The sequence below is a fragment of the Eleginops maclovinus genome, chromosome 18 (genome assembly GCF_036324505.1).
Source record: "Eleginops maclovinus isolate JMC-PN-2008 ecotype Puerto Natales chromosome 18, JC_Emac_rtc_rv5, whole genome shotgun sequence".
NCBI classification, from domain to species: Eukaryota; Metazoa; Chordata; class Actinopteri; order Perciformes; family Eleginopidae; genus Eleginops; species Eleginops maclovinus.
In genome coordinates this window covers 10291577-10316822 of record NC_086366.1, presented here as the reverse complement: position 1 = coordinate 10316822, position 25246 = coordinate 10291577, and the positions used below count along the sequence as shown (strand labels likewise).

General features: G+C 39.9%; 1 protein-coding gene across 5 annotated transcripts in view; it reads right to left on the bottom strand.

Moving 5' to 3' along the window:
• Positions 1-25246, bottom strand: part of gria4a (glutamate receptor, ionotropic, AMPA 4a) — a 93633-nt gene that overhangs the window by 44609 nt on the left and 23778 nt on the right. For all 5 annotated transcript variants that reach the window (XM_063907567.1, XM_063907565.1, XM_063907569.1 and 2 more), the window contains exons 3-7: positions 11190-11429; positions 7239-7291; positions 6878-7009; positions 4952-5005; positions 3882-4040 (exon numbers count right to left, since the gene is read on the bottom strand). In XM_063907567.1, the coding sequence (XP_063763637.1) occupies positions 3882-4040; positions 4952-5005; positions 6878-7009; positions 7239-7291; positions 11190-11429 (638 nt within the window). The remainder of the gene's footprint in view (positions 1-3881; positions 4041-4951; positions 5006-6877; positions 7010-7238; positions 7292-11189; positions 11430-25246) is intronic.

Genomic DNA, 25246 nt, shown 5'->3' with positions numbered 1-25246 from the left:
ACACACTGGAGCACAGCGCCAAGCAGACAGACAGAGGCAGTCAAACACACAGCGGGCGCCTTCACATCACAGCAGCGAAGAGTGGTGAGATAAAAATGGGAGGAAAGAGGGAAGTCGGCTGAGACTCTGCCGATGCTCTCCACGCCTCTGCAGGTCTCTTACTGACATCCCTTGATTTGAATCCCATGAGGTGTGTTTTGGAAGGCTGCACAACCATGTCATCCTCCTTTCATCTCTCCCCGCTGAAACTAAAGAAGCCTTTAGGCGTGCGACTGACATATGACGACTATGGGATCGAATTCAAGGAGAAAACAACAACAAACCAGAGCAAGCATTTTGTGTCTGTTTCTGCAGCAGGAAAGACAGAAACACCTTTGGTATTTTTGAGAAACAGTAATGGCTTTTAAAAAGAATTATTGTAGATAATATTTATTGGATCGCTTCAAATCTCCGGCAAAAAGTCAATACTGATTTTCTCTATCAACAAGCATTCTCAAATATTATAAAATCTACGCAATAAAAGAAAGCATGTGCCACTTACTTTTTACACTAGTTCTTTATGAAAAATATATTCATTTATGCAATAGCAATATCAGGTCAAGATTTCATAAAATTTCACCTGCATTTTGTGAGCATGTGAGCATTGTTATTTGGTGCATTTTAAAGAGCTGGCTGCACGTCTTTATTTTAAACCGGAAGTTTTCAAATTCTCTGCCACACTTCAAAAACTTCCATAAAATATTTCTACTAACTAACAACATACAGTAGACTTCAGAGTTCAATATGAATAGATTACACTAAAGCTAAGCTCAGTTGGCCTGCAGCTAAACTCAGAGCCAAAGAACACTCTTATTATTGTTTTGTTAAATAACTATACACTGTCCTGATAGAGCTGCTAGCATGACTGTAGAAAGTTGGTCTTGATTTATTTTTAATCATGCAGTAACGCCTCAACTTGTTACATAATATGACAATACAGATTTATACCACATTTTGAAGTTTTTTGGGGCTTTTGATTATGTGAACCGATATGAGTTATGTTATCAATCATCATCATCATCACCATCATAAATAATTCCTGGGCAAAGACTGCGTACACTACATGTCTGCTTTTTAAGTACTAAATTATCTCACCTAAGACTGTATATCAGAGAACATAATATAGCAAAGGCTGTTTTATAAGGGTAAGAAAAGAAACAAAAAGCTAATTCATTATTGTTGTTTTCAGATTAAATAAGAAATGAAAATTAAAAAAGGAACACAGAAGCTTTAAAATCGTGTGAACATGCATACTCATTTCATAAAATGATTTCTTCGCTGGTGTCTGGAAAACATTAAATGTTTTACACATGGGCAAATATTGATAAAGGGAGCCCATTATCTGTTGAATATGCTAACACAGATGTTGTAGACCTATTTATATTCTGACTATGCAATTAGGGGAAATGTGTGAAAGAATTTGATGGAAAGGAAAGGCTGTTACTATATGTGATGATCACAAGCAGTTTGCCTGAATTTTTATGAAGTTAATATATTTCTTTGCCAGGTCACTGATCATTTTCATTACACTTCAACTAATTCTCCAGGCACACCAGAGCTCATTTCGGGGCACAGCAGCTGAGAATCACTGGGTTAAGAGATTTTGATTGATGGCCAATAGCACAGCGCTAGCTCCAAATGCAGTCTCTGGTGTGCAGGGGACATGTCCCTGATGGGTTTTTCATGCCGGAAAATTATTAGACCAGAGTTCTACTTGGCCTAAGGCTACAAGTTGGCCCAAGGCTAACTGAGCTCAGCTTTTACACAGCACAAATTAGCCTAGAGCAATTTGGAAGCATCTGTTGTCACTAGAGACATCTAGTGTTGTGTCATTTCGTTAAATCATTAAGATTAAAACTGAGTTTTCTTGTTTGCCAAAGGCAGAGGAAATATTATTGGGAAGATAACATTTGAGTGCACTTCATCAAATGTGTTTAGCAAGTTCCAAAGTGGACAATAACTAAGCATGTTTACTGTGTATATCTTACACAATCATGAATACATAATTTCCCTCCCATTTACACACCAGCTCTAGTGTAAATGGGTGGATCTATGCAGTCGTCATGCACTAATGCAAAGTCATCAGGTCCATCTTAAAATGATGATTGGTCAATTAACACTAGGCCTTAGGTGAGAAATGACATTCCAATAATAAAAGATTATGACCGTCAATATAAAGTTGGAGTGTTGAACTTGTATATGTGTGTGTGTGTGTGTGTGTGTGTGTGTGTGTGTGTGTGTGTGTGTGTGTGTGTGTGTGTGTGTGTGTGTGTGTGTGTGTGTGTGTGTGTGTGTGTGTGTGTGTGTGCGTCCTTCTGAGAGGGACTGCATGTGGGTGCGAGCCAGAGAGGAAACTACAGTTAGCTGCTGTATGATGTCTTTTTAATGGGTAGGTGGACATATTTTTGATTTAATATATGCAAAAATGAAGCACAATTGGCAGCAGGTCAGTGTCCAGTCAAGGGAGGTGTGCTGAATGAAGAAAAAGGCGATAAATAGTGACATAAAGAAAGGAGGAGTGGATAGAAATAAAGGCACGCTAATGTGACGGAAAAAGGGACATGGGCAGTGAGAGGAAATGGACACTCAGTTGGTGAATGGAGGGGGTTATAAGGACACTAAGAGAGACTATTGAAGCAGTGAATTCATGCACGCAACTGGAGAAAGGAACAATTTTTTAAGTAATGAGTCTATGTGACCTACAGGAGGTCATTTAAGTGGGTCTAAATGAAATTGAATAGGTCCGGATAAAATGTGTTAACTTTGATGCACTTTCATGTTAAATGTTTGATGGTTATCATTTTATTTAAATTCATGAATACTGAAAATCAACTTGAAAGTCAGATATCTATTATCCTAAATTAAATAAACAAACCAATATGAAACGTTATTTTTAAACATTATTACATTTAAATGTTAACATAATAACAAATGATGTAAAACTTGACTCAAATGAATATTATTTTAGTCTGGTGGTACAATAACGTAACGAAATATGGTGCAGAAAGGGGATTTAGTCTTGTTGCCCACCTCATTTTAATCCCCTGTCCTGCATTACGAATGATTTTATAATAAATACTATAAAGAAAACAACTTGCAAAATGCCATGCGCAAGCTTCTATGATTGCCGTCTTACCGTGTTAAAAAAGGACCAAAGCAAGGTGCAAGTTACATGCTCATCTATTACGTAGTTGGTGTAAGAGCATATGGTCTGAGTGAGTGTGGATGAGTGACAGAGAGAGGGACTGAGGGTTAATGTGTTCAGAGAGGAAATACAGTTTGAATCTGCATGCATAACGTTAATCATAGAGGAATTTATGTATTCAATCATAGTAGGATCAGCCAATTCACCTCTCCCACAGCCTGAGGTCACACTCTGATTGGCTTAGAAGCGGTACCAAATGCACCATATCACACTCTGAATGGTTGAAATGCAGCACATCACTCTTTGATGGGTTACCTTTCTAAAGAGGCTGCACATTTGGTTTCTGTGGTGAATTTCAGGCATGAAGTCACACTGATGTCACAACGACTGAATGTGTGTGTGTGTGTGTGTGTGTGTGTGTGTGTGTGTGTGTGTGTGTGTGTGTGTGTGTGTGTGTGTGTGTGTGTGTGCATAATTGTTTTCAAGTTTAGGTCTGGTACCAATGTGTTATATCATGGAAAAGAGCTTTATTTCTTGAGTAAAGCTGTGCATTTTTGTTTCCAGAAAAAAAGTAGCCGAAGTTTGAACATTTTCACAACATGACCCGCTATTGCACAGATTTTAAATTACATTTGTTGAGGTAGTCGCAGCTTGTTCAACTCTTTATATTTAAGGATGAGACGGCATATTTTATCACCTTCGGTGGGCTTTCAGATCCCGGGTACTCTCTCTGATCCAGTTTGTTCCAGCGCTGCATCAGTTTAATAACAATAGGCCTGCTGAAGTCCACCAGCTGGAAACCAGTCACATTGGCACCGCCATGCATGAACCTCTCCAGAGATATGTCCTTAAATCCCTGTGATGGAGAGATAGTGAGAGAGGGAGAGAGAGAGAGAGAGAGAGATAGAGGTGAGATGTGAGATGTTGCAATCACAGAATGGAAGTGCACTACAAAGTCCTCTGACATTGTGTGGACCTCTACTGACGAAAACCATACTCCTCAAACTCCAACAGTTCATTTGATTACTTTTACCCCTACTGAATATGGAGTGACTTTTACAGCTGAGAGACTGACTTCATGATGAGTGACACTTCGTAGGGAAGTTTTCCGTAAGAGGGATCAATTTGGGAACAGGCCAAAGTAAGAGGTGGAGACATGTGAGGGTGATCCTTGGTTGATGGATGCTAATTGCTGAAAGTCTATCCTTGACCTGAGCTCAATGGACCCTTTTTCACAGTCTCAAAGAGAATTGCAGTGAAACAGATTGTAAAGATTAAGGTTAAAGCGATATTCATGTGGTGAATGAGTGTTCCAGCTGCTACATGCAACTCTGACTTTGGTGAGGAGAGATAATGTGAAGGGACAATGGCACCATGGTGGGAGTTTTTAAAAGATCAATATGGAACTAAGACACATGGTTCATTTTTCTGCAAATGACTTAAAAAAAATCTAACTTTGAGATGAGCTGATTGTCGGAATATGGTTTGGAAAAAAAGTTCTTTATAATGTTAGCTTGAAACAGGGAATGAATTTGTATTGCTTATTACAATTTTTGAAACCTCGTATTGAGCCTTATGTTAGTTTCCTTAACCAAACATCTTCTTCATCAGTTGCATTCGTCTGCCTGATTTGATCTTGTTTGTTGTAACATTGATTTTAATCTCAATGAGACTTTTACCTGGTTAAATAAAGGATATATATTCTTCATTTGAACTACTCGCAAAATGAATCATCCAGAGCAAAGCAATGTTATCAAAGGTTCTTACCAGGTTGGCCACAATGTAATGGTAACCTTTCACATGTTTCCCCACACTGACAGCCTGGAAAGAAAAACAGAGAAAGATCAACATTTTTTTACGGTCTAATTATAATGTGGATAGTGTGTAGGATTCACAATTAAGATATACTTTATTAATCCCAAATTGGGAATTTTTTTCCATTGCATGTAAATCAAGTATTGAACATAATTAGAAATAAAAAGAATAATAAACTATGCACCATTGAATTGTTTGATAACTTGAAGTTAGTCTCAATTTAGTTTTGGAGCAGGGGAGGGGGATTCCAACTACAAATAATAAGAGACTCCCTCCCATATGTGGCTTTGGTAATAGTCATGCTGATTAAAAACAGAGTGATGAGCCTGTGAGGACCGTGGTACAACGCTGGCTCAGACTCTGCAGCCTCTTGGAACGTTTAAAGAGCTGCTGCAATGTGTTGGCTCGGTTAGGGCTGTGTTAATCCGTCCAGCCTGCTATAAAGTTGTTATTGCAAGAAAAATAGAAATAAGATTGCTTTTATGCACCAATATAGGCTGTATTTTAACACAACTTCTATGAAAATATTCTATAAACAACACACACAAAAAACCTGTCTAGTCCAACTTCATGTTGTCGTGCAGGAAGGTTGATAACTGATAATTGCTTTATACAAAACACAAACAGAGAACAGATAAAGCCTTTCCTTTTTATATACTAAGTATTCACTAACAGTCTTTTGCACATATAATAGGTGGGAACACTTTTCAGCTTTCAGCTCCAACATGTTCCACTTCATGTACTGTCAACACATGTTGCTATGTAAATTACTTATGGTTTGTGTGAACTTGCATAGCTAACAATATGGCAAAATAGGGAAGTCAAAGTGTAATTTTACGTATCCCATTTGTTTCAAAATGGGATGTAGAATAAAATATGATGCATTGTAAGATGTTTGGCAAGTGAGGAAAAAGGCTCACCAACTTAGCAGGGTGCCCCAACTTAATTAATAAATTGCTCACATCTTTTTCTTTCAGTCTTTCTCGCACACACATATCAACAGCTAACTACTAACACATACAGATGCTCACATGAACACGCACACAGAAACACACACAGTCAGATCGCAGCTGGCAGGAGCAGTCAAACACAGCAGTCTCTGTCTCAGAGCATGGGCGCTTGCCAATGCCAGCACTGCAGAATCACTGTGTCGGGAGAGTGTGTTTGTGTACTGATGTCTTTCTGTGTGTGTCTGTCTCTCTGTTCACTTACAACAGCAGCCAAGTAAGAAACTGTCTGGTCTTTTCTATGAGTCTGGGATACTGTGATAAGTGTGTCTGTATGTGTGTGTGTGTGTTGTATGAGTACGTGTATCCGAAAGCTGGTGTGTATATTTTATTTTTGCATACATTGTGCACTGGTATGTACTGCATTGAGTGTTGTGTTTGTGGGAGGGGTATCCAGTTATATGTTAGCACTAGTGTTTAGCTGTTAGTGTCACTGAGTTTGTCATATGTGCAGACAGAGTCACTTACTCACTCACTCAAGTGTAAAGTGTAAGTGTGTGCCTTCAGATACTGTTGGTGTATTTTCGAGTGTGTGTTCATAATCTGTATCTGAGTGGACAGTATGGTGTGTTTACTGCAATCATACACTGATATACTGTAGCTGTTGGAGAAGTCACATTTTTCACTCCAAGTTATGAACTCCAGGGATAAACTTAAATCTTGTTTTCTCTCCAGATGTCAGAAAGTATAAGGAGTGCTGTGGCAACTGGCTGAGAGAAGCAGACAGCAGGCAGACAGACACCAGTAATGCCGTGGAAAAAATAACAATATGGGGTGCTATAACTGACAATGCAAGATTACTTGACTTGTTAAAAAGGTGTGGTGAGAGTGAGAGTTTCTGTAACTTTGGTTTGCTGAATTGTGATATGACCTGTTCTAGGATGCTCTGTAGTCTCTCAGGCTCCAGGTCTATAACATATTTCCTCTCCTGACGTCGGTCCAGGTCCTCCAACAGTCGGCGGTATGCTGCCTCATTGAAGCTCTCCACACAGATAGCGCTCACCTGGGTTAACATATATACATACATACAGGAAATATGTGTAAGCATATAACAAACACAAACAGTATCTGGGGAAAATGGCATGCATACACACCAAAAGCATGTTAAGAATTGTGTTTGAGGAATGAACTGTAATTAAGTGTGGTTGCTTAAATTAAACATGAGAGGATGAGTGTCCTTCCACATTCCTGCCTGTTTCCAGGAAGGTGAGTGTGTGCCTGTGTGTCCTGACCTGCCATCCATTCTGCCCCGCTCTCTCCATAATTGCCTGCAGTATTGCATAACCTAAACAACAGAGAGTAAAAGGAGGAAAAGGGAGAACGAGATAATTAATACTGTTTTCTAAGGATGTGGAGTTGTAATAAATTGCATTTTTTTTTGCAAGTTGTGCTTTTCTTTGGTTTTCCCGTCCCTGTAGTGTGTTAAATAGCTTTTTGTGCTGGTAAATGGTCTGGTGACCTACACACTCCCCTCTGCCTGAAACAACTCAATTGTAAGCACTCAAACACATTGTAGATGATAGGCTAAGGGCAGACCATGTTGAAGCGGTTGACCAATCACAACACAGCCGACCAGCTATCAGAGCAGACTGGTCTCTGGTTTTAGACGGAGGGTGAAAAGAGGGTTTGCACCACAGGCCGTATGAGAAAATAAAGCACTTTTTGAAGATATAAGAATGTAAACATGTCACAGTAGAGTCACAAAATACAAATATGAAAACTGAAAATGAGCATAATAAGGCCCTTGTAAACACAAATCACATCAGTATTTGCTATATCTTATATGTGAAATTATTAATCTAATTTGACAAAGCAAAACTAATGTTTTCTCTTCAAAAGTGAGGGCAAAGCACTTAGCACTCAAGCAACACTCCTTCGTGTATGTCACTTTATCAAACAGCTCAAAGAGCTTATCAGAACAAAGAGTTTTGTGCTGAAACAATGGAGAGGGTTGATAGTGACATTTCATTGACATTAAACATCTCATTGCCTCTTGTTCTGAAGTGAACTTTGATTCAAATGCACTTGATCTGATAATACACTTCAACTTCAATCAACTCATCATTTAGATATCCTGGAACCACACAGAGTAAGGAGATGTCTTGTTCCACACAGTAATGGAGGATTAAATCAGCTGAATGTGACTCTCTATGTGATATATGTAGGGTAAGTTTCACATTTAATATGATCCCATGTGCAGCCGGTGGCAACGCAAGCGATAATAGATAAGGTAAGTTACATATTTTATTAGACAACTGTGTAAATGGGGAAGTGGAAGAAATAACATAAATGGGAGACAACATAATATCACATTATAGACACACTGGATCTCATCGAGATGATAGTTCTGTTCTCAAACAAATCTCAGAGTTTGTTGTTAAATCTGCTTTGAGCTAGAATGGATCGTGTGGGAAATAAAATAGAATAATTTCACATTTATACACAAAGCATGTCTTTATGACACACAGTGACATACAGAGAGACTCAGAACAAGACAAAATGAAACGCACACACTGCAGTTCAACAGTTCCAACTGTTATCAATTATTTTTTACTGCTTTTGTTGAGGTAGCAATTTACTGCTTGACTTGAAACAAAAAGCACAACTGAGGCCTCGGTAATCAAGGTGTGTATGTGTGGGAATGTGACTGCATCTCTGTGTGGAGTCTGTATTCATGTGTGGTGTGAGATTGTTCTTTCACCTTTCCTGCCACAGAGGGGTTTTGTGAAAAGCTTCGTCTGTGCCCTAGATGTATGTATTTCTGTTCAGTGATACAATACTGTCAGTAGTTTATGTGTACATGTTTGTTTGAACTGTTAAATTTGCATTATAATTCAGTTCACTCAGCTGACGCTTTTATCCGGATCACCTTTGGGTTAGGAATCTTGCCCAAGGACACTACGATATGTTGACTGCAGAACTGGATTCAGTCTACCTAATATATATACCTATTTTACCCCCTGCGCCACAGTTGCCTTATTTATTCATTAATGCATACACAGATGTACAATACATACATCTTCTGCATGTTGTATAATCATTGAATTTGTATGCTCATGTGCAGGTTTCCTGACATACTCAATTTGTGTTTGTGTGTCTGCAGGCTGTCTGTGGAGCAGAGCAGAGCAGGGAGCATAAAACAGATAACAGTGTTACTGCCCATTTTCCAGCACATTACCGGCAGCAGGGCCTGATGGGAGCCTATAATGAAGGGTCCTGCCTTGGCCAAGTCAAGGGTGAGCAAAGTACAAACTCTAGGCATCCATCCTCCGCTCCATTTCTCCTTCCTTTCTCTCTATCTTTACCCCCTTTCCTGCAATGTGCTACTGTATATCCCCAAAGGCTTGTAGTCCTGTCTGTCCTCTTACGCCTCCTTCCTGTGCCTAATGTAATCTCCCCCCTGCCTCCCTCAGGCACCTCTCATCTACCTCAACTGTGTCCTCTTCCTGTCTCTTCCCCCTCACCTTGTTTATCTCCTCCTGAAATTTCTTACACCTGTCTTAGCTTCTTTCTCTCTGTCTGGCTGTCTCACAGGCTTGAATCACCTAACTTAACCCTCCTGCTTCCCCTTGTCTCTCCTTTTTCTTCCCCTGCTCCTAGTTGTCTGGGTTAGTACCCGGGGGGAGCAGAGGAAGAAGAAAAAGGCTGGCAGAGGCACAGACAGAACATACATAACTACACAGACGCACACACACACACACACACAGACGCACACACACACACACACACACACACACACACACACACACACACACACACACACACACACACACACACACACACACACACACACACACACACACACACACACACACACACAGTGCAGCTCACTGATTTCCTAACACGCCACTATACCATGGTCTGGGGCCTCTGCGTCATGTTTGACCTGTGTTTCTCTCAGGGACTTAGTTTGAGCGTGTGTGAGAGAGAGGGAGAGGGATAACGTGCCAAGCATTCCCATGACAGTGGTTAGGGGCCGTGGGCGTCAGCTGTGCCTTGCCCCTAACTTACGTGCAGTGTATGATAGGATGGTTAAATAAAAGGCAGGTGAATGCTGCAGACGTTAAGGCCTACCCTGAGTTTCTGGCTGAACCGTGCCAAATTACACTCCTGTTTCTGCGGCTATGTCCTTACATAAGGAGAGTGATGATCCAAAGAACAACCTTTGTACTTTTTGAACAAGAAAACAAGGCTACATTTGGGAGTTTAATTCAGGCCAAATCATCCCAGGCAAACAGACCTTTAAAGAGATTCTTACGACTTGATATAATGATATTATAATTTTGTGCGTCATTTCAAACTGAACCCAATTTTTATGGATAATTATTCATGCAAAGAAAGTTATTTGGAAATAGGCTAATTTGGAAATCTGTTTTAAACTCCTTTAACTGTTTAATTTAAGCCCAGCAATAGAAGACAGTGAATCTACTCAACTAATCTCTGGGGGTACCATAAGGACACATCTTCACTACAGTCACATTCATTTGGACAGCTCTAGTATAGAGTAAATGCTGACTATAATACTGAGTAGCAGCCCCTTTTGCTTACTGCCCGATAATCCCCCTTGATTCCTCTGACCCTTTTTCTTTTAATTCATACAGGGTTTAAAAAAACTGCTACTGCACTTTGATGTTAACTGGTGGAGTTTTATAAATCAACATGTACTCTGACTCACTAAATTTCTGCAATGTCTTCCTTCAATCCCTGAAACCAGAGAGTAAAAACAAAGAGAGTACTCACTTGAGATCGTACTTCTTCCACTATTAGGTTATGTACAACACTGGTTGTGGGTATATAAACTGCTTGCCTTGTAGTTTGGGAATTAATTGCTCTTGTATAGTTTCAGTTTTTACTTCTTTTCTTACTTTTATTTTATAAACGTATTACTCTGTTTTGTCCTTGTGCTGCAGAAATAAAGCTTTTTAGTGTTTTATATTATATTGGATGATAAAGGGAACGATCCACTTAAGGCTCCAACAATATTACTGAATGAATCGATGATTTCCCTGGATGATAATTCCTGTTTATATGCAAACCCATCCTTAATCCTATACAAAATCCAAATATTTTTTTCTCAAAATACATTTAAAGATATCCTATATTTTGACATTTGTTATTGTTTTTGAACACCAACTGTTATATACACATGTAACTTGTTAATGTATTCTTCATTGTGCTTTTACCTCTGTCTGTGTCATAGAGGAAGACAAATCGGCTCCAGTCGTAATGGTCCAGAAGTGACAGCAAAGCCCCTCTGATGGACGGCCGGAGCTGCAGGGTGAACTGGGCCTCTCCTTCGGTGGGGAAGCTGGGCGTAACTAGGCTGATGTGCAGGGCCCCACAGAACGACGTCAGCGTGTTCACCGAGCGCTTATCGTAAAGACCAAAGATGGCGAAGACCCCTCTTGAATACTGAGAACAGACTGATGTAAGGAGTGAAGATGAAATGAGGGCGGGTTGTTGGGGAGCGATTTCAGATGGAGGAAGTAAAAAGAAGTGGAGTGTATTAGAAAACACAAACAACAATGCACAGTGTAAAAAATGTTTGCAAACTAGTAGGAAGGAAACGGAAAAGACACATGTTGCTTAGTTAAATTCACAATGTGGTTCAACATTTCAACCTTGTTAGTTACTCACAGCTTCATATCGTATCGGCCATACCTTCTTATTCTAATTAGGCTCTTTGAGTGGTGTGGTGTGAATAGTTTACCAAAACAAAGTCTCTTGAAATGCAGATAAATCTTGAAAATCCATATATCTGTCAAAAGCCTTAACAAACTTTATTTTATCTAAAACAGAAAGCGACATATTTCTGGCTTTAAATGTAAATCTATTTCTCTTGAAATACATCTACAAGTCATTTTTAAGTACAAGTAAAACCATTCACAAGTACATGGGTGAAAATCAGACTAACCTCCTAGCCCCTGGCAAGCAATTTAACACTTTTTGGCACAAAATCATTCCCACTAGCAACACTGGTATGGCTGCTTATACAGTTGTTAAGGAAATTACAGTCAAATAATCCCACCTGCTAGGAGCCTAATATCCTTAAGATTCCTCCATGCCCACACACACACACATATACGCACACACACGCAGATAACAAATCCTTGACCAAGCTGCGAGCTCACTTCAAATGTGAAGTCATTTTCTACTACCACACTGGGACTCAGTCTTCAAACACCCCGAAGCTTTCAACCATGACAGAGAGGAGAGTGAAAGAGCCGACGTCCCCCAGCTATCGCGCTTATTCAGAAATCTTTCCTTTGCTACGGTTTGTCGTTCATCAGTGCGGCCTGATCACAAATAAAGAAACCACTTAGGTGTTTGAGATGGAGAATTGTGCCTATTCTGACAAATCAATCGAAATGTGCACACAAACAGGTGCTTCGCTTTCTTAGGACTCAGCAAATGATGTGACTACTCGTTTCCTTTTTACACTCTTTAATGGTTGTCTTTCTTTCATCCTCTTATTTCATCCTCTCTCCTTTCTACTTCAGCACCATTCATCCTTTCAGCTGGATTCTTTCAGGCAAGCATGTTTTGAGCTTGAGCTCTATCCTGCGTCATAATTCACTCTCCACCCTGTAACACGTCACACTGGAGTAAACAGAAAGCCGGGGGGACTGCAGACTTGGCTTTTGGCAACAGCCGGCCATCACTCTGTAACCTTTTTCCCCCTTTTTTCCCTGTTCTGTTTTCAAGGCGGACACTGCATCCATCCTCTTTCTTTCAGCTTCAAACATCCACTTTCCTTCATCGCTTCCCCCTCTCCCCATCTGTGACTGCCTACTCTTTTCTGTTCCTCCCTCTCTCCCTCCTCCTGGGACTCAGAGTAATTCCATTATCAGCTATAAGCCTTGGTGGGGGTATATACTGAGGGAGATGCAGCTTTGACGCTTCGGCTTGTGGCAATTAAACAAAGCCAAGGCCCCTGCACCCAGGAGGCGATAAGGCAGGGGTTTAGCCTGAGATTATGACAGGAGCTAAATGTCTTCAATTCAGAGAACTAGCATACTACGTACGTAGCATGCGTCATTCAGCAGGAGCTGAGTCATTGCGTCCTCAAAGTCAACAAACTTAGTGCTTTCCAGGATGATTTTTATTTCATTTCCAGGTTTAATTTGATAGTTTAGATCATAGCAACATGACTTGAGAGATGGCGATAGAGATGAGATTCTGTGTGATGAACTATGACAGGTGCTATATTTCACAGTTCAGTACCTGGAATGCACAAAGATGTTCTCACTAAATCATTGAGTTTGACATTATAATGAGGGGCTCAGATGACAGGAAATGTTCATCTAAGTCTGTCAACACATGTTGCTATGTAAATTACAACAGCAAAATTACAAGCAAGAAGAGACAGTGTGGTAAAACGTTCCCTCATATTTAGATTGAATGATTATAACTTCCCTTTATTCATGATGGCGGAGATATGTTGTCCTTATCCTGTCTATGAATCATACATTTGATATTATTTGACAGCATCGTCAAGGCAAATGAAATTCCCTTGTTTTTAATGTAATTTGTGTTTCTGGGACCAGCTGTTTTTGGCAAAAATGGAGAAAAGGGAACAAAACAAACGCAAGTATTGAAGAGACATGGAGTGTAGTGCTTCTCCCATGTCGAATGATGAATTTCTTTTTAAACTTGATTGAAACAAATGGCCTAGATGCAGTTTGTGACAACACTGTCTGCACATTTTATTTTCCACCCACCTCCTGGGTCTCCATCAAAACTATAAGGAAATATTGATAGTGTTAATCCCAAACCATTCTATTTTTAAATACCAAGACATCTGCAACCATACAAACAGAGGCCCAGAGCACATAACGAGCATCTCTATGTATGTCTCACTCTCTATTCATCTTCTTTCCTTGTTTTTCTCTCCTATCATTCACCTCCTCAAATACCCTTATTTTCCATGTATGCCTTCTCATTCTGGCTTTAACCCTCTGACTCTCCATATCCGTTCTTTTTCCCATGTTTCCCTTTCTGATGTCGGTCTCCATGGACTTGTTTCCCTGCAACCCTACCAACACCAACAGCCGCAAGGCTGGAATGTGCCAGACAGTGGCGTCATTGTAATAAAGTGTGTGCAAAGCTCGCTTCATAAAGCTTTAATGAGAGGAGGGGAATAGCGACAGGGTGCATCATCACCACAGTAAAAGCATCGGACACAATAGGTCTCCTGGGACTTTCTCTACCTCTACTCCTTGCTTCCCCCTTGCTTGTTCTTTCAGAATCTCCATATGTTCACTTTTTCTGTGTACACTTTTCCTGTCTTTTTTCGGGTTCTTAATGGTTCCCTCTGTCAAACCGTGCGCTCTTTCTGTGTGCAGTCCTCTACATAAATCTCTTTAAAACGATCCTCCTTTATCAGCATTACTCTATACAGTATATCAAGCCTAAGCATCCTTGTATCCTCCACTGCAGCGATCCCTGTCTCTCTGATTCATTTCATTAGTGTCTCTGTGCGTTTAGAGAGACTTCTCAATCATGTGCACACTTGGCACATCACTATATTTCTTCGCTTTCAGATTCAATTTGTCCAATTTACATAACAGGGAAGAAAATATGTTGCTCAAGCAATATAATATTACACAGACAACTATCTAGCGCTCTTTACTTCTCTGGAATTGTTTCCCATGTGTCTCCCATTTTTATCCCCTTACTCTTTTTCTACCTCCCTCCCTTTTTCACCTCTCTCAGCATAGCGCTCCTGTCTTCGGTCCGGCTGCTTGTTTGTATTTCACATGACAGCAAGAACAGATGCTCAGATATAAACCTGCTCCTTCTTTTACTGTCACTGCACTACAGTACACAACATCAAAAGTAACACATGAACTACACACACAGTCACCTCTATGCACTTTGTACACACACAACCATAGGCCCCCGTCCTCCCACACTGAACTTTCTGACTTTTTAGTCCTGATGCTGCAGGGGCTTCTCCCCCATTAGTGTGAACAATAACTCTCTTGCTGCAGACACACATTCTCTAGACCATCCCAGAAACACCACCAGAGCACAGTGAGCACTCATTATCTGCAGGTAAAGGCCAAGATAAAAGAAGCACCTGAGTGAAAGAAAAATACAAACTAGTTCAAAAGCCATACGCCATATTTTTCCTGGCAATGCCCAGGGCTACTACCTACAGTGCAGCATACTACACCTAGAGGAAGGAAGGTAAATGTCAATAATACGCTTTTATGAGCAACATAATTAGAGAGCACCTCGTGGCTTACACTAACATTTCAGACATTTACAGTCGTAACCTCTAGGGATGTAGGCTCTAAAAGTGAGATGAATGATGTAGCATTCAGGGAACTAGTGTATATTTGGCCCTGAAATATTGCAGTCCTTTGGATACACACACTCTTTTTTACTGAGGTTATTTTTATTGTAGATCCAAAAAGATCTTTCAGTGAATCAGTGAACTAATTTAATGGCAATTGCACCCAAACAGGAAACAGTTTATATTCTACTTTTAATTTGTTTGTCATTTTACTTTATGGTGACAAACAATCTGCCTGGATTCTGACTTCAGTCCCAGGTTTAGGTTCAGCCTGCAAAACCCCTTTGTCTAAGGTTAGTGACATGTTGTGGTGTTGGTGGAAGGTTCAACAAATTGGATCTCTTTTTCTGTCTTTAACCAAAACCATAATCTTCTCCACTCCTTGAGCTAACTCTTGTTGCTATAATTATTTGTTGGAAAGTGTAATATGTTATTGGAGTGAGAAAAAACGAAATGTTTTTAATTCTTTATGAATATTTTACTACCAGCCAGATATGTTGATTAACTGAAGTTTGTCATTATTCTGTCATTCAGGGAGCATCACATACATTTCTTAAACGCATATACCATCGCTAATTAGTGGTTGGCATAAATTAACTTCACTTCTATGGGGAATGGGTTGCAAGTGTAAAATTGGCGCCGTGCTAGGTGGCAGCCTGTTGCAGCAGCTCCCTTAGCCGACTCTATTTCCTGAGGAAACTGAGATCCTTCAACGTGTGCAGCAAGATGTTGGAGATCTTCTACCAGTCTGTTGTTGCTAGTGCACTCTTCTTCGCTGCGGTTTGCTGGGTGGGGGGGGGGGCAGCATCAGAGCCGGCGATACCAGCAGACTTAACAAACTAATTAGGAAAGCTGGCTCTGTCGCCGGCATCAAACAGGACCCTTTTGAAGCTGTGGTGGAGAGGAGGACTCTGAACAAACTGTTGTCCATCATGGATAACCTCACCCACCCTCTCCATCTGCAGCTGGAAAGACAGCTCCTTCTCCAACAGACTGCTCCCACTCCGCTGTCATAAGGACAGATACAGGAGAATATTCCTGCCCACTGCAATAACACTGTACAATAATTCCCCCCTGGCTGGCCGGCAACTCACTGCTCCATAGCCTCTCTGTTAACTGGACATAACATGCACACTTTACACTTACGCTGTACATTGCTATTATATTTTCATTTAATATTCCATAACATTGCACTATTAACTATATGTATATTTCTTATTTTTTGCTATGCTTCATATTGTATTGTATTTTGCTGCGGTAACGAAAAAAAATCCCAATTTGGGATAAATAAAGTATTTCTGATTCCGATTCTGAAAGATTCAGAGGTAAAGGTCTCAAGATTAATTTCTATTCACTATTTTTCCCAAAATGTTTGCTATAGCTTTATGGGTATCATTAGTTTGTAGACCCTCTTACACTCGCTTTTTGCCGGTGGCCCTGGGATATTTTACTCTGACATCAATTTTACAATGAGATAAGTAATTGTACCATATAAGGGTACCAGTCCGAAGGTAGACTACATTATGACGAGGAAAAAACTTGCCTGGCAATACTCACAGGGATCCCTTGACCTTTCTCCTTGAGATAATTAAAATTAATTTTACACACACTTGTTCCCACAAGTCATCCCTTAACATACATGCCCAGTTAATAGTAATCCCAGGCAGTGTTGGGCTAAAACTAAGATTTTTGCATGAATTATACATTAAATGTGTTATTTTTCACCCTTTTTACAGGCAGTGCTGGGCTGGATCTCAAAATAATCGTCTGGGTTTCTGCCTTCAGATAATGTGCACCTCCTTTATGAGGAATCAACTGTTGAGCTGCTTTTTCCACCTAAACATTCCCTGTCCCTCTCAAACAAAGACAAAAAGGGGTCTTTAAAGGATAAACATTCAGTGAAGAAAAATGGGGAGACAGGAATAAGATCAAGTCAACGCTCTACAACACTAAAACTACATTTTTCTTTTTGGAATTTATAATTGGGATGTTTTCTTTATTTCGTACTTAACATATACAGATGACTATTTTAAGACTTGTAGTACTATACATCTTACTTAAATTATACACATATTTGTATTCATATCTTTGTGGGGACTGTGAAATCACAGATCAACAAGTTGTTACTTCTTAATATTGGAATTAGTCATCTAGAATCTTATTATTTAACTGGTGTTGACACCTTGTACCCCTGCCTTGTAATATTATTTGAAGTTATAAATAATTACATCATATAATAATCCCATATTTAGTTGTTATTCGATGCTAAGTTAATATATTTGTTTTCCCTTAGAAATAGGATAATTGTATATGATCGGGACTGTGTATTCTTTGCAGAGTGTTTCCAGATAACAGGGAAGAGATTTGTGTGCGAGGTCACAGCTGCCCCTGCAGTCTGCAGCAGCCAAAGCTGAGCAGAATAGTTAAATCATTCATAAAACACCATCAGGATCACCAAGCCCAGCCCTGCATTACAGGTTGAATAGCAAACCTGACAATAACATGAACAATTTAAAACACGTGATGCACAAAAAGTCCATCAAATCAGTGACGCAAAACAAAGTTAGGTCGGCCCTTAAAGGAATACCAGACAGATAATAGAGACACCTCATTGCCACCAGAATATGGAGGAACCAGAAAAAAAGCACAGTTCATTGCGCACTCATTAAATTAGTATGTAATTTAATCAGTAGATAACAGCAAAATAACAATTCTGGTAAAAAATGTAATGAAAGTTGTGAACTATAGACTAGGGGTGTTCACTTTGGCCTTGACTAGTGCAACTCCTTCCTGGCTGGTCAACCATCATATGCCCCCTCTAAACTCATTCAGAATGCAGCAGCCCGGCTGCTCCTCAACCTGCCTAAGTTCTCCCACATTACACCACTGCCCTGCTCCTTTTGATGTCTTGTAATTGCTGCCAAAATCCGCCTCAAGACACTGGTACTGGTCTACCATTCTGTGAAATGATCTGGCCATTCCTACGTCCAGGACATGGTTAAATCATACACTCTAGCAAGTGTGCTCTGAATCGTCCAATTTGCTCACGTCTCCATCACTGTGAGTTGAACCCAGGTACCCCTCAACAAAAAACACACCTGTTTGCTATACTGGCTGCACAATGGCAGAACAAGCATCTCATTGATATCATGACAGCAGAAAGTCTACACATTTTCCGTCTCAGACTAAAGACCCATCTGTTTCAACTGCACATTGGCAAATAAAATAATAAGCACCTGGGCTCATTTGAAGGTAGTAACATGCAAAAGTTTGACTTTGTGATAACTAATGTATCAGGAGGATTCTTGATTTTATGAATTTGCCTCTTTATAGTTGAATGCACTTATTGTAAGTTTGGATAAAATGGTTGGCCACCCTACCTGCTTTCCCATTAAATCCAAAATCACAATATAAGACTGGTGTCTTGGTGTGCTGGCATCTAAAGAAAAATACTGCACAAAGCATTTATGTCAAAGTACTCAAATTATTCTGCTCTTAAGGCTTCTGTAGTTCAAAGCCTCTGAACTGTTCAAAAAGGCGCATTGTGGAAAAATCAATGTCACACAAAAAGACTGTAACCAATATAGATAATAAAAAGTAAAGGACCAATTGTAGTCTCACAATGGCAAATAGAGTGGTGATATGTTGTCAGGATTTTGAGTCCATTTTTCTGATAAAGCTTGGAGGAGGCGTTCCCCAATGGTTTGAATAGCACTTTTCTGCCAGAGACAAAATGCTATATGGACCCGCAGCCATTCTTCTGTAGAGATATTAAAACACTACTTGTATAATGACAATGGCACCACAGCTCTGTTTGAGTGTAGCATAAAGACAGAAGCCCCGGGTTGAGATCAATTTTTGGCGGAGAAGACAGACCCCATATGGATTTTCAACTTGTTCCACTAGACTACAACATACTGTAGTTTATGACACAATGGAGTAACATCTTAGTAAAAAAAATAACCCATTTCAACCTCAGATGTTAGAATTGTGTCAGAGGTGTTTATATTGTTTTACTTGGTTGAAATAAAACAATCCGGATGAGATAAGAATAAGCAATACAAATGACATCATAACACTAACTATTAAAAAAGAGATCATATATCTGTATTAGCAATTTTTGCTTTTTGTTGGACTAGAAAGAATTACTCCTCATTCCCAGGTAAAAAAATATTTATTTTACATTTCATCCCAGACTCATCCATCCTAAGCAGCAAAGTTACAATGACAAGTTAAAAGCCTGAGGATCGATTGTGTGGAAGAAGGCATGCTCACGATTTCATAACACAAAAATGAGAAGGCATATGGGAGAGGTTTTTAAGCACTGACTGTTTTCGGCCAATTACATCTTTGGAGAATCAAATACTGTTTAGTCCTTCACAGAAACATATGCTGATTTTAAGTTATTATTGATAGATATGTTATTATTTTCTCTGTTTATTAAAATAAATGTATAATATAGAGATTGCCAATATGCAATGTTCGGTTAATAAATGTTAATACAGGCATCAAGTGTGCTCATCTGCAGCATCATAAAGACAAGATAAAAGATAGAAGTTGACAATCAATAGTCAGGCAGGGGAGTTCAGCCACCTTATGGATTTCATATCTGATCCTCTCCACCAGAACATAGTTTACAAGATAACTGAGCCGCAATAGCTTCATAAACAGGGCAGTGATTATTGAGAGTGATAGTGTAATGTGCGCGGCGCTGTGCTGTGTGTGTTGCTTGTGAATGATGCCATTCATCCCTCTGTGTGCCTCCTTCTGCTGTCTGCCTATTGTCCCTCTTTCACATAACTGCCTCAAGCAGAGAGGAAAAGGGGACTTCAGTGGCACTCATTGAGGGGAAGAAAGGACAAACAGAGAGAGAAAAAGAGCAAAGGAGGAAGAGAGTAGTTTCAAAACCCACAAGGGGCTCAGATAGGGATGAGGGAGAGCGGTACTTCTGCCAAGAAGACACTGCAGAGAAAACACAGAGGTAGCAAAAGGAAGAAATTGGATGTTGAAGGTATATGCTGTATGTACACAGAGAGGGAGAAAGAGAAAGTGAGGAAATGCTGCCCTGCAGGCCAGTGAAGGAACATAAAGGGATGGAAATTGTCCTTAAATGCTCTTACAGCTCTTTGTGTGTGTGTGTGTGTGTGTGTGTGTGTGTGTGTGTGTGTGTGTGTGTGTGTGTGTGTGTGTGTGTGTGTGTGTGTGTGTGTTTGTATTTGCCTTCTTTGGAGTTAAATTAATGCAGAAAATACACACATAGTCAAGTTTAATTGCAGACATGCACAGAGCTGCCTCAAAGGCCATCCAGCATACACCGTTTTTATTTCTTTTTTCGGTCACCCGTGAATGAATACAGTGCTGAATATGGGGTCAGAGGTTGGGAACAGAAGGAGAAAAGGCTCCTGGGTAGAACTGCCACACTCCACTGTCACTTCTTTATTCTCTTTGATTACATTCTTCCATTTCCTTGCACCTTTTCTCCACTCTCACCCTTTCCCCCCACGACTTCTACTCCAAGTCCTAACCTTAAGGCTGCATTAATAAGGGGTCTAAGAATAAGAATACTGATTGGAGGAAACGAGGGCAGGTATCCAAGAGTGAGGTCAGCTATCTCTATGGCCTATGGTGTTGTCTCAAACATGGCTCACTCCCTTGTGCAGTCAACTAAGAAGACAAAGAGATAATCACTAATCACTGCAATGATTTAGATTTCACTTGAGTTTAATTTAGAACATTTGCATTTTCACTCTTGGCTCAGATCATATGAAGTGCTTCCTTTTAATAAATATCTAAAGGTCAAATATACTAGCTAATTGTTGGGAACGTAACTGGCTTCTACATTCTGTTGCTCACAAGCTTAAATATTCAGGATACAAAAGGGATGATGCTGGCATCGATCCGCGCTAAAGTTTTTCAACCAGCTTACACATAGTCTTGTTTCTCCTTAGCGTAGTGTTCTTTGACAGCTTATTAACTTGTTTCTCTAATTGGTTTTCCTCTATTGATTAAGGAAAAGAGAGAGAGAGAGAGAGAGAGAGAGAGAGAGAGAGAGAGAGAGAGAGCCTTCAGAGATGTGTGCATTTGGTGCCGCAACAATACAAGCTTTATTTGTTTTCTTTAAAATTTACATTTGTATTCTATTGTTCTAAAGTGTGTCCTCTGACTTTTCAGTAAACATGTGCAGATTGCCCTGGGCTTCGCCTCCGACTACATACAAGCTTACCTTATTATTGTTGTAGCTGTACACATCCTGATTTAAAGACTTGTGTATACTACTGAAGACAAAAAAAACAATGTCTAATGTCTTAATATAAGAGAAGAATCATCATTCAATCAGTATTTCTATTTTATATCATACAACATGCTTATAAAATGTACCTTCAGTTAATCTTTTTTTTGTTTACTTGATTGATTTAAGATTGACATTTTATTTGGCATGTTCCTAAATAACACAGGCAGCCTCTTAAATTAATAGTTTGAGAGACAGATGTAAGATTTGCTGATTGACGACACTGATATTTAGTGTTGACATTTAGTTTTTTGGGGGAAGAAAAAATCTCTCTACCATGTAAATAACAAATGTGTTGCAGCACCATGATATTGACTTTTTATAAATAGGCAATTTTTGAGTTTGCTCATTTTTAATACCCTGTTGTGATGTGTCGTGAAGCCTTGGACTTAAAAAGGAATCAATGGCCAACAAAATGACTGACTATTAGGTTTGTGGCATTTCTGCAATTTAGTCAACAGTGAAAAAGGAGAGTCACAAGAAAATAGGGAGTGAGGCAATAACATGCAAATACGATTGAACACTGATGGTTTGTTCGTTGGTAGTATTGGGTAATATCTCTGTCCAATGAGCCATGGACAAGACTGATCATCAATCGTTTCCTCTTCTGTGAAGTCAGGAGGAAATTAACATATTTCAGTGACATCCCATTAGTGTTTTAAGTTCATATTTCTTAGCTCAGCACATTACTTGGAAGATCCAGCTCATTGTGCAAAAACATGCAGACAAACACACACAGAGTGACAGAGTTGGCCTGGGTGTCAAAACGACAGGAGAAACGAGGCATTACCAACAAAACTGCTGAAGTCAAATATTATAAATATTTTGTCGTGCAAAAACATACAGTAGACAATTGCCTCTAGCATCAAGTGAGTTATGATGAAGTATCTACATCATACATCATACTATAACCAGAAAAAGAAAAAAGAGACTCTTTAGACTGATGCTGTAACATAGCACTTTAGGAAATACAGCTGACACGATTTGCTTTATTTGCCAGATTAAATGCAAATGTCTACAAAATGTATTTGATGTAGGACCTATGTTAGTTTGGGTGAAGTTAGGGCTACGGTATTGTCTAATGCGCCATGTTGCATGCAATAGAACTACACCAAACCAGAGCCACAGTAGCAGGAGGATTATTTGTTGCATCTAAAGCATATTCAAACCAGAACGGATATGAAAGGGTGTCTGTAATCAGGGTCCTTGAATGCAGTATTGGTGGCTAGGCTAACACAGCTGCCATGCACATTGTCACGTCACAAGTATGGAAATAATGCGGTTTGGTTGCTGAAATACATACATTTGATGTTAATGCGTGGGAAATGATCATTTGTGTGCTTAATGCGGCATTCAGGGATTGCCTGCACACGGCCTGCATCTTTAATGTCAAAAGCAATCATTGAGGCAGCTTAGATGCTGGTGGCTAGCTGTGCTATCCGCGTTAACAATGTTAAAGTGCAAACAACCACGAAAGGATGGGTGTTACGCTCCTGATGCAAGTCATATGGCGTTATAATTATTATTGTTGTTATCATGGAAAAAAAATCATCCCTAGGACCTGTGTTCACTGAAGCTAATGTAAATCTTGTTAAACTAAACCTAGCAAAAAACAGGCCCACGGCAAAACTCTGGCTCAGAGCATATCTACTCACAGCATGACATAGCAGCCACACACAAACAGAAACACACACATATTTGCAGCGGTATATACTAAAATGAAAATGCGTGTAAACTTTGCCTTAACAATGAGGTCTGTAGCCAAGGAGATAAAAAGATATAGGGAGGGAGAGGGAGGCAGGGAGGAGATAAGAGAGAGAAAAAAAGGAGGAAACTACATGTCACCTGTCATAGCGCTGCGCTGTGTACCCTTAGGACACACTCTTTTAAGCAGGGCTAATCTGTGTGTACATATGTGTGTGCATATGTGTGTGCATGTGTGTGTGTGTGTGTGTGTGTGTGTGTGTGTGTGTGTGTGTGTGTGTGTGTGTGTGTGTGTGTGTGTGTATGTGTGTGTATGTGTGTGTGTGTGATAGAGGGAGAGGGAGATAGAGAGAGAGAGATGTGTGACAGAGAGCCTTTTTACTCCAGTCATTTTTAAGCACTACTAACAGTAGCTAAAGCCCTGCGGGCCTGTCCGGTACGAACACAGTCGTTCATCACACGCACTCGCTCACACAGACTCACACAGACTCACACAGACTCACACACACACACACACACACACACACACACACACACACACACACACACACACACACACACACACACACACACAGCTGATATCAAAACCATTCATCACAGCAGACAGGTAGAGAAGGGGAAGAAAGAGAGGAGGGGAGAAGAAACTCACTCACTATGCAAGGCCCACACTGAATAAGTGCGGCCCTTTTATCTCTTTCTGAAGGAGCCATCACACAGACAAACCTGCAGAAACCGATGAGTTCCTTCATTGGCATGGCACACTTGGCATACTCTCCTCTCTTGTGATGTGCTTTTATACTTTCCATGCCATTTTGAAGCATTGCATAAACCATCAAATATCCTCATCTTGTCAATTTCACATGCAGGCCTGACAGCCCCAGGTGGATGCATCTCTGTGCAGAAACATGAGGAGTTTACTGAGATAACTAGGGCAAATGTAGATACAATATTACAGAGGTGTGCTTGTACAGCGGACTGCTGGGACCATACAACTGTTAATTAGCACCAAATGGTCTCTTTATTCGTTATGTTGTATCAAACTGATGAATATAGAAATAAGCCAATGGAATCCCTTTAAAACAACCAACAAGGTCTCCAAATTAAATGTCTAATTATATCCTTTGTAGCTGCCCTTCACAACGACACATTCCATTTTTCTTACGTGGCAGGATGAAGCACTTGGCTTGTGCCTTTTGAAAAATTAAAACATTATATGATCTGAAAATGTCATGCTGAACATTTGGTAAGGCTTAAAATGAGATAAAGGTAAGAGCATAAAAGGGCTACTTTGTGAAGGACTTGTTCCGTCTGTGGCGCTGTCTTCCTTGGGCTGGGGAATAGTGATCACAGTTGCCCATATTAACTAAAATGTGTCTCTTGCATAATATTGTCTAGAATAAAAGCACTGATCCCTAACTGATGCATAATGATGCAGACAGTGTGACAGATTAAGATGTTTTTAGGGATACATTTGTGTAGCCTGCTCCTATGGTGCAACTCCTTCTGCCTGCTGTTCCCTGTGAACACGCAAAATCTATATCAGTATCATTTTATGATTGTCTCTTCAGATTTGATTGAAATGTGTATGGGTAAACAATGGTCCGACATGAGAGAGTGGGAGGGAGAAATAGTGAGTGTGATTTGTTTGTATATCTGGTTTCACATGGGGAGCGGCAAGATGAGATTTGAGACAAAAAAAAAATAGTAAAAATAGTGTGCATTTATCTATGTTTGTATACGTGTATGTGTGTTTTCACCCTTTTCCATTCCTATAACCACAAAGATAGGCATAATATCAGAATATTACTTCATGTAATGTCCCAAAAACGAATAAAAATATAACCTCACACACACTAACACACACACACACACACACACACACACACACACACACACACACACACACACACACACACACACACACAGTGATAGAGTGTGTTCAATAG